This window comes from Equus przewalskii, chromosome 13, assembly GCF_037783145.1.
Source record: "Equus przewalskii isolate Varuska chromosome 13, EquPr2, whole genome shotgun sequence".
Lineage (NCBI taxonomy): Eukaryota > Metazoa > Chordata > Mammalia > Perissodactyla > Equidae > Equus > Equus przewalskii.
This window is the reverse complement of record NC_091843.1, coordinates 66,994,455-67,005,659: the sequence shown is the minus strand read 5'-3', so window position 1 is coordinate 67,005,659 and position 11,205 is coordinate 66,994,455. Positions and strand designations below refer to the sequence as shown.

The window sequence follows — 11,205 nt, the reverse complement described above, 5'->3', positions numbered from 1 at the left end:
GGATACCTAGATTCAAGTTCAACTCTGACACATAGTAGCTTTTTGGCCTTGAAAACTCAATTCCCTGGGCTTTAGTTGCCTCACCTGTGAAACAATCGATAGGATTACAGTGAGTATAAATGTGGAATACATCTAGCACATTTCCTTGTACCCAATTGATAGGCAATAACTGATACTTTCAACAAACAATAACATTTCACTCATTTTCACTAAAATTACTTGATCTTTGCTATATTTTTCTGAAAGTGTTTTCACTAGCAGTGTTACCCAACAGAGTTTGCTGCTTGTAATTTTCAGACCTTCAAATTGCCTGTCACAGACGCATGGTAATTATCATTACACCCATTCACTCATATAACAGGAAAGCCAATAATAGGTTGAGTTAATCTAACCAAAGCCAAAGCAGGATGTATATAAGACAAGGAAAAGAGAGAGGAGAAGGGAAAAAAATTCAGACATGCTGGATACAGTAATTTACTTTTTTCCCTTCCTTGGCGAAGCCTCTGCTTTGCTGACAACTAGCAGAGACCAGAGTATTCTGTCATTGGGAAGCTAGATGGGTCAGTTGTTTCCACATTCTTTGAAAGATCTCAAGAACATACCTGAGGAGCACGTGCCAAGATGTCTTTGTTTTATGTCTGTTAGTGTCTTTAGCATGTCTACTTAGTTATGTCAAATTGGCTCCATTTTCCTTATCATATTTCTCATATCATGATGACCACGTGATGCCATGCACTCAACCCAACTACTCTTGGATCTCCCCATGAAATATCCTGTGGTGAGTGTTATGCCCACATTATTACAGACATAATGCAGGAAAAGAAGGAATTTATCAAGTGCTGTTCTCTAATTTTTTTTATTTCTGAGAGGAAGAGCTTTGGGGAAAATTTAAAAACAGGCCAATTTCTCTCCATTGCTTTCCGACTTTCTCCCACGCTTTCTCCCTGACTCACCTTGCTTCATCCCAGAGAGCACATGCTTCTGTAGTTTTAGAAGCCCCAGCAGTGTAGCTCAACCCTCAGAATTACCCCATTATTCCTTCTCTCTCCTTTGCTTTCAAACCAAACTTTTATTCTCTTAGAAATCAAAATAAGGAATAAGAAAACATTAAATCACTGGCAACAAAATGTGATTCATGCCCTTCCCCCCAGCCCTTCAATGTGTTAGTTTATAGCGTCAGTTTCCAACTCTGATTTCACTTTAGAATCACCTAGGAACTTTTTAACAAACGAATTTAATTGGTCCCAAATAGGACTCGAACGTGGTTAATTTTTAAAGCTCCACAAGTGACTTCAATTTTAGTTATTGTTGCCGACCACTCAACCCAAACTCTAGTTAATGAATTTCAAAAAGTTAAGAAATAGATATTTTCACAGGTTAGAGAGGAAAAAATAAGCTAAAATTATGTTTACTTTCTCTGAGTAAGTAAAAGGAGGATACAAAGACAGTAAAGTAACTCAGAAAGGTGGAACTCATGAAAAACAACCTGTAAAGGGCCTTATTCTCATCTCATTGCTCCCTTCAAGTACATTCGGTAGGATCTACTAAACCCCCCCACCCCCCCCCCCCCACCCCTTGACAACCTTCTTGGATAAACTCCACAGCTATGTGGCTGTCTTCAGTCAGAGAGCTCCCATTCCTCTCATGCCTCCAAATTAGAACTGACTCGTGAAAAAGCGTCCTACTAAGGGGGAGAGGGGATAAATTCCTCACTGTTCCCTTTCGTCTTCTGTACTCTCTGCATGGGGGACAAGGAGAGGGAGAGGGGTGAAAATCTCATACCACCAGGACCTACATAATTTTCTCTTGACTAACATGGCTGACCTCCATGCCCTCCACTACGCCAGGCCTCCAAAAGCTGGCTTAATTAGGGGGTGCAATTGTGGCTCCACACTGACTTCTGAACTGATCAATTCCCAGACAGACTGATGCTCCCTTGAGCTGATTTCTTAGACTTACTCCCCTGAGTTCCTGCCCCTAGTAGGAGTTCACATCAGGCAGCTCTTTGGGGCAGAGTCACAACGAGACTGCTCAAGAACGTCACATTTCACATCTCATGGCATGGGAAATTCTCATCTTCAGATGTTGTAAGTGCAGCTATTCCTCTAAGGCTTCCTCTCTGTGTACTGTGGTCCCTAGGCTTAAGCCAGGAACCCAATTCTGTGTTCCCTTCCTGCCTCAACGTATCGGGGACATACTCCATTCTGATGGAACTGAACTCAAAATGCACCATCTTAATATGCACAGTTAAACAATTCTGAAAAAAGACACTAGCATCACCATCACAGGAAATATTTCTGCCAAGCCCTTTTGCAGATGTGGATTAACTATTTCTCGAATGCTGATTTCCTGGTCTAGATAATTGTCCTATGGATATGTAAAATGTTAACATTAAGGGAAGCTGAGTAACACTTTAAGGGGATTTGTATGTACTATTTTTACAACTTTTTATAAGTCTAAAATTATTACAAAATAAAGGTTAAAAAAGAAAGTCAGACAAGTAAATCTAAAAAGAAAAAATTAGGATGTCAATTCTTGAGGATAATTTTTATAAGCTAAATTAATTTTAGCTAAAACACTAAAATGTTTTGATCCAATTTACTGATTCAGTTTTAAAAAATAGATTGTCTTTTATTTATTTTTGATCACTCAAATGTAATGTAAAGTTAATGTTTATTGTTTTGGGCACAAAAAAGGCTGGAGGAAGGGCCAGCCCAGTAGCCTAGTGGTTAAGCGTGTGCATTCTGCTTAGGCAGCCCAGGGTTTGCAGGCCTGGATCCCAGGTGTGGACTTACACGCTGCCTATAGAGCCATGCTGTGACAGCATTCCATATACAAAAAAAATAGAGGGAGACTGGCATAGATGTTAGCTCAGCAACAATCTACCTCAAGCAAAAAGATGATTGGCAACAGATGTTAGCTCAGGACCAATCTTCCTCACCAAAAAAAAGGCTGAAGGAGCCTGAACGTGTTGTAGTGAGGGAAAAAGGACATCAAAAATTAACGTCCAATCTGATTTCTTTGGAAAAAAAATAGTACAAAATTATACTATTTTGATAACCCAAGACAAATTAGTCTTTCCAAAACACATCACTTTTGCGGTGTGAGATATTGCACAACCAACCACCTGCAACACGGATCCTGCTCCTGTAAATCTTATACGGGTTTCCCTGCTATCTGAAAGTAGAGTGTTCCTATGAAATCTTGCCCCAGCCAAAGAGGAGTAAAGCAAAGGTGTAATTACCATTTATTTATATGGGCAAAATTTTTGAGCATTCCCAGACCCCCAAAATAACCTACCCAAATAAATCGAGATAAAGCACAGATGCGCGCAGACACTGCTCAAAGCGGTGGAGCTTGATGTTGAGAGGCTGGGTGTGGTTCCCGGAGAAGGAGCTTGGCGGCGCCACTGTCGCTGCTCTGCTCCGCATGCGCGCCGCCTCCGGACCGGCTCCCTGCAAAAGAAGTGGCCAATGCAAAAGTGAATATCCTCTTCAGATTTCTCTGGGTTAGCAAAAATAGGTATTAATGTAGGTCTTTCCTAAAAACAAAGTGGCGTAAAGCGGACTTTCGGATAGCGGGGAAACCTGTATATCCATCTGTCATACGTGGAAACTACTGTGTGAAAGAATTTTAGTGTTTATTTCATAATGAATGTGGTTTATATAGGATTAAATACACCTGTTGAGATACCAGAAATCATTGGATTAAATAAATTACATTCACCGAGTTCAAAAGTACACTGATTTTCCCTCTCCCAACCATCAAATGTGCGTGTATTCATAAACAGAGGTAAATCATATTTCAAAACGTGCCATTTAATAAGGTTAAACACTTAATCTAGTACAAACATTCTGGCTTTAAAAAATGCATATATACATTTTGCATAATTGTTTACAATAAAGAAAATCTTGAAAGAAAAGAGTTAAAATTTTATTTATATTATACTCTAATTTACATAGCTAAATCAGTTGTATACAGTTCTTTCCATGTATAAAAACGTTACATTTGTATTTCCTATAATTAAGGAAATTCCAGTGTTAAGATAAAAGTTTTAAGACATACATCCAATTATGTACAAAAATCACCATAGGTCAACTTTTAGATTCAAGCACACTTAAAAATCATTATAAATTGTGAAAAATATATATTATGAAAAATTTTGTTTTAAAAGTAGCATAATACCAACCCAGATCATCTCGGTGAATCCACAAGTATAAATAATGTTTATAAATCACAATAGTGTCTATACTGCCCTATCATGAAAGGAGGTATTCTTTGTAAATATTTATATTATAAATAAGAGTCTGACTTTGAGTGCAAAATTATTTTCACTTTAACCATTTTCATTAAGAAGTTGGTAAAAATTTATCTTAGAAAATTGAGTGCACTGAATACAATGCAATCCTTGATAACTAAAAATCATTATGAACGCCAATTATTTTGTGACTTGTGCATCAAACTATTTCTACGTGTGGGGTGACTTTTTCTTCTCTCTAAATTACGTGGCCTTGCCCTAACATGCTTCTATAGTCATTCTGTTTCCCCTCTTGCTGCTGTTTCGCATCTCCATCACTGAGTTCCTGAGGATTCGCTGCTATTTTACAGCTAGAAATTTTTTCTATTCAATTCCCTGCTTCCACATGTAAGACACAGCCAGCCTAAACTCTCACTTTAGCCGTGGCGCCAACAGGGGGCAGCACGTAAAATGTGTCTGGCCAGGTGGGAGATTGCTTCTGAATTGAGGTATCACATGTTTGTTCTCCAGCTTGCCTCGCCCTGTCTCTTTGGTTGCTATCAAATTCCTGCTTCCCAAATACCTGGGTTTTTGACTACCCATCTGGTTGCACCTCTGGTGTTTATAGATTCCTGGTTTAAGTAGGTCTGTCTCTGATTCCTGACCCACTGCTCCTCTAACGCTCTAATATTCAAGGGTGCTTGCTAACCTAACTCTAATTCATTCCTTCTTGCATTTCCATTTATAAATGCTACTAGTTTCTTGAATCATCATTGGCCACAGACTACTACCAAACATAACCTCTTGAACTCTGTGAATTACTAGTCCTTCTGATCCTGGTTTCCCACCTGGTCTTTACTCTGTTTGTTATTCTGATCACACTGCTTACGTAAAAGGCTAACCTAGGGGAAAGCCGATAATTAATCTTATTAAATTAATAACCTTATTTTATGAAAATTTCAAATGCATATGAACTTCAACACTTTTCTTAATTGGGATAATTCTTGACCAGGTAGAAGTTATTTTTGTTGATGTTCACTGATTTATTTCCTCCATATTCTGAGTAGATAACGTTGGCCTAAATCTGACCCTGATAAGAGTGTTATAATGTTATCAGATATGTGAAATACTTTATTTCAAATAAATTAAGTCAGTTAAACAGCAGAGTTTAATGTTTTAATCAAACAATAATACATGCCTATTAGGAGCAAAGCACTATTTTAGGTGCTATCGGTAATATACTAGGTGATCAGTTTTTAAAATGAGAAAAATTAAAGTACTGAGTATATAAACAGTAATCAATAGTTCACTAAGAGATCTGTTCAAAAGAAAAACGGGCTGACCCCGGGCCGAGTGGTTAAGTTCGCATGCTCTGCTTTGGCAGAGCTTTTGGGGTTTCGCCGGTTCAGATCCCAGGTGTGGACATGGCACCGCTCATCAGGCCATGATGAGCACTGAGGCAGCATCCCACATAGCACGACCAGAGGCACTCATAACTATACTATACCACTGTGTACTGGGAGGCTTTGGGGAGAAGAAAAAAAAAGATTGGCAACAGTTGTTAGCTCAGTGCCAATCTTTAAAAAAAAAACAACAATAAAACGCATCTAAACCATTAAAAAAGGAAAGAAATCTTTTCATGTCTAATTGGCACTTTACTGAAGCTGGAAGACGTGTAATTGAATAATACTATCGCATAATCATAAAAGGTAAGTGCTAAAAATCAGCAATATCAACAAATTATCTCCTGAAATTATTATGTTAAAGTGAAAATAATGTGTATACAATGCTGATATTTCTGTATTCATTATATACCGGAATACAAAGAAGATAACCTATATTCTAATAGTTCAGAAATTTTATGTGATAAAGGACAGACTAGTATCTGTAAATTTAAAAACAATATTATTTAGCCAGCTTTAAATTCATGGGTTTTCAATAGTTTTTGAAAATTATCACAAATTCAATTAGCTTAAATTTTTACACTATAAATTTTCTAAATAAGCTCAAACTACTGGCAATGATAATTAAAATAAAACAAGCTGTAAGAGGGATAGAAACATCACTTTGTTTTTAAAATGTAAACCGCTTAACTAGTCATTGGCATTTTTTTCTAGTTTAGTTTATTAGCTGGGGATTTCAAACCTAGACAATGGGAAGTGTGTGTGTTTTGAGGCTTTTGGTGGGCTTTGAAGGCACACATCTGTTTCTTACATTAAAACAAAAATAAATAAGAGTCCATACATATACAGAAAACACATTTATTTAAAAATACCAATTTTTAAAATATCATTGTCCATATTGGGTAGATAATGCTGCAATGGCTTTGTGCATTCTCACAAATGAAGGCCAATTTTCCAGCTGTAAAATGGTCTCCTTTTTTTCTGTTTCACCCTTAATTTCTTGATTTGTTGAGATCACATTCTACTGAAACAGTAGTCACAACTGAATTCTGACTCTGAAATGTCACATCTGCGCCTTCTGGTGGTGGTTTATACAAAAAGACTGCAAGCCCATTGAAGCAAATGGTGATAACTTTACAAATAACACCTAAATATAAAAACAAAAATTAATCATGCATTCAGGCCTTTAATTATTACAAAAATAAATCCTCATTGAGAAATTCTTCATGAATAGCAACTCACTACTTTAAAGAGAAGAAGTATATAGGCATTATGGTTCTATGTTTTAAATTTTTAAACCTTTAGGGAGAAAGGTGATATTCTTCAATAAAACATCTGTATACAATTCAATAAACTAGCCTTTATTTTCTTTTTAAACAATAAAAATGTACAATGATTATTTTATTCTTGGTTATGATTGTACATTCTTTTAAAATGCGTTGTATAGAATTAAGTAAACCTATGTTCTATTTCTAACTATAACACAATACCACAGCTATAAAAACTTGCAAGCAACCAAAAGTCAATGACACAGGAAAACAGCTTACAACATTCTCGAACCTTAAGAATAAGTTGCAGAATTTTTGTGTCCATGATGGAAAATAATTCTAAAAATAAAGAAGGCTTTGGAGTTCTTAGGAGAAAGGCTCTATGGTAATACATCAGATTCAATACTCAATCAAATTTACTTTTAAGTATCAATGAAAAATACACTATTAAGATTCACTTCACAAGCTTTGATTTGTTTTCAAAGAGCTCTGATTCTGAGCTCGGCTATCTCAAGAGAAACTAGTTCTGGCTACAGTACAAGCATTTAAGTGCCAGTTGAATAAATTAAATGACCTCACAATGTAGTTTTTGCAAGGGCTAATTTGTTTGTGTTAATCATTAATATTTTACTCAAAATGTGTATTTGAAAAACAGTAATCTCATTGAGCTAAGCATTTCTTGATTTGTGGCAAGATTAATTACAGAGGTACTACTGTTAAAATGTTTTGGAAAATTTAAAGGTATGTATGTTTTGTGAGAAAAAGTTCTCACATTCATCACAGAGTAGGAAAAAGAACTTATCTATATCTTCTGGTCAAAAAGTATAAACATAATTAATTAAATGAATTTCTAAACATAAAACACATTGAATAAAAAAATTTTTAGCAGATAAAAGTGGTGGGAAGATTAATTTTGCCTATGCTAGTCAATCATTTACTCTCCTAATTTTTTTTGGATTTATGTATTTATTTCTTTAGTGGATATTTTATTACACTGTCATTATAAATTCAGACAGTATACTCTGGGTTTTAGCACATGTAAGAGTAATAAGATATCTTTATACATGTGCCAAAATAATCACAATCACAAGAAAATCAGACATTATGTAAATATGTATACACACACACACACACACACATATATTTCTATCTACAATTTCTCTTTTTTTTTTTTTTTGGTGAGGAAGATTGTCCCTGAGCTAACATCTGTGCCAGTCTTCCTCTATTTTTTGCATGTGGGATGCAGCCACAGCATGGCTTGATGAGTGATGTGTAGGTCTGCACCTGGGATCCAAAGCTGCAAACCCCAGATTGCCAAAGCGGAGTGTGCAAACTTAACCATTATGCCACCAGTCTGGCCCCAAGATTTCTCTATTTTTAAATACTCTAATTTCTCGTGTGGTTTTTAAAATTTTATCTTACTCTTATAAATTAGATGCATTGCTCTACTTTCTGAATCTTAATTTTCATTTATTGCTTAACCAAGATGATACAGCCAGCAGACTACCAAAGGCAAGAGGGCTAAACATTACAGCTAACTTTCTATGCTATAAAAAGGTTTCTTAAGGGCCGGCCTGGTGGCACAGTGGTTAAGTTTGCACATTCTGCTTCGGTGGCCCAGGGTTCACCGGTTCGGATCCCAGGTGTGGACCTACACACTACTTATCAAGTCATGCTGTGGAAGGCATCCCACACATAAGGTAGAGGAAGATGGGAACGGATGTTAGCTCAGCAACAATCTTCCTCAGCAAAAAGAGGAGGATTGGTGGCAGATGTTAGGTCAGGGTTAATCTTCCTGAAAAACAAAACCAAAAAAACGTTTCTTAAATGTGGCTTAGAGCCAAAAGATAATTCCCTACCTCAACTCTGTGCTTTCCAAAGCCCAAGTACCTAGAGAAGAATCATTCCAGAGAGTTTGTCAGAATTCTCTTTTAGCTTTTCGTCAGACTTCCCAAAAGAGTTTGACAGAAGTTGTTAAAAAATAATTATGTGATAAGTGATGTAATGAAAGCTAAAATGTTATTTTCTTCTTTTTTTAAATTGAGCTTTTCATAACATGCTATGATAACTGATCTCTGCTTCAGGACGGTAAGATAGCCCAACAGTGTGGACTGAAGATGTCAAAACCTAAGTAAGTAACAATAAGATTTGTTTTCCTCTGGACATCATCAATTTACTCTAAAGTTATCAAGAAGTCACCACTTACTTATGGTCACTAGCATCCGCGCCATCTTGATGTTATCATAAATCCAGCAAGCTCCTTTAATTCCACATTCATTAATATCCCAGAGAATACATGTGCTGTCTATGGTGACTCCAAATATAATGGGTCCAGGTATTGTGCCTAGAAGAAATATATGTGAAATACACATGGATAAAGATTACAGTTTATAGTTAAAGATTTTTATATACATGGTTTATACATATATTTTATATAAATAAGTACAGGTATTAATCTGTCCATATGCAAATCAATCAGTTCATGTACAAGTAATAGGAATATAAAGAAACACAGATAAAACATTCTATAATTAATATATATTTCTAATCAATTCAAAAAATATTTTAGTAAAAATCTCTGGCCTATATTGAGGTAACATTTAGTTAAGTAAATATTTTAATTCACTGCTTTTCTAATTTAATGAATGTCTTTGAAATTAGCTATTATACTTTTAAAAAATCAAAATAAATTATTGAGGCACAAAATAAGTCTGCTGAACTACAGTATATGTGTTATGTGTATGAGCATGTGTGTATAATGTGGGTGTATGTATACAGATACATACACACACTGAAATGTATGTGCATGCATGAGTGCACGTGTGCACGCACACAAACACACACGCATTCATACTAACATACCTAGGAGTACTACTATCTTAAACACACAGACCCTCCCTTGTGTGAGGTCGTGAGGCACTAAACTTCCACATAGTTAAGGAGCTTTCAATTGTTACAAATCAAATACATGATTTAAGTGGTATTTCTTAGACAAAGATTCCAGCTACATCCAGCCTGTTCTTCCATGAGCTGCAGCATCACAAAGTCAAAACAGCACTGGACTGAGAGGAAGCAGACCATTTTCCTAGTCTCATTTTCACCATTAATTGTGCAACTATGGGCAAATCCCTGCATCTCTCAGGGCCTTAATTCACTCATCTAAGAAATGGGAAAGTTGGTCTAGTTGGTCTGAGTGATCTCTAATGTTCCCGCTTTTGGTTTTTGTTTTCATAAATGATAGTAATATTATGTGTATAAATATACACACATCCAATTATGTGAATAACTTAAGGTTTCTGTCTTTATTCTCATTGCTCTTACATCTGAAGCATTATAAAATTTTCTAGCATAAATGCTTTCTTCCATCAATTCTTAACTAGCCACAATATCTGTGCCACAGTTTTTATTGAAATATTTTAACTCATTAGTTTTCACTGCTAACACAATATAATCATATCCCAAATGGAGATAAATGCAGTGAGGAAAGGAATTACAGTAGTTATAAATAAGACTATCATAATCTATGTTATTAATAGGTTTTATATGAGTAAAATATTCTTTTACTATGCTAATAGAGTATATTAAAGTGTCGATGATCATATGTTATATTTCAAATAATCGCGATATACTCTCTAAGGTTATATTTGCAACAGAATTGGAAACAACAGTTAACCAACCAGGTAGGTGAAACGTAAAGTCATTATTTTCTTATGTGATACATAAATAATATTACATTTTGAATATTGGAAAACAGCTTTCTTCAATGGCAATTATATAGTTTTCAGTGCATTTAAATTAATTAATTAATAAAAATTAAAGCGCACATACCATAAATGAATACATCAATAACACTAATGAACGGAAATAACCAAGTTACCAATGAATTAAGAAAAACGGCATACCTAATAATCGAAGCAACATAAATTGTATTCCTAATGCTAGAGACCGTTGCCTTTGATTAACACACCTGCAGATATTAAATACACATGAGACCAAAAATGGTTGTGTAGTATATTCACTCTTTGAGCAAATTCATTTTTATACCAGCTTAGCATTTCTAGATTAAAGTAAATGTTATGCACATGAAAGAAACAAAATATTCATAACAGCTTACATACTGTTCAACCTTCCTGGAATTATAAAAGAAGAAAAATGTTATCTGAACTGAAATACTACAAGTAACACCAAAAAGAGTCAAATAAATTTTAACAAATGTATTGAATATGGATGAATTTTAACAAATGTAAGAGAGAAAGGACATTCATTAACAAGACCTATTTTTGACTATCGTTTAAGT

At 35.3% G+C, this 11,205-nt stretch overlaps 1 protein-coding gene across 2 annotated transcripts in view; it reads right to left on the bottom strand.

The window, feature by feature from the left end:
- Positions 1-6,484: 6,484 nt before the first annotated feature.
- SLCO4C1 (solute carrier organic anion transporter family member 4C1) overlaps positions 6,485-11,205 on the bottom strand; it is a 61,788-nt gene continuing 57,067 nt past the window's right edge. For both annotated transcript variants that reach the window (XR_011525663.1, XM_008507006.2), the window contains exons 11-13: positions 10,811-10,875; positions 9,115-9,252; positions 6,485-6,787 (exon numbers count right to left, since the gene is read on the bottom strand). Coding sequence is in view for 1 of the 2 variants with exons in the window: in XM_008507006.2 (XP_008505228.2) it covers positions 6,633-6,787; positions 9,115-9,252; positions 10,811-10,875 (358 nt within the window). In the remaining variant the exon portion in view is untranslated. The remainder of the gene's footprint in view (positions 6,788-9,114; positions 9,253-10,810; positions 10,876-11,205) is intronic.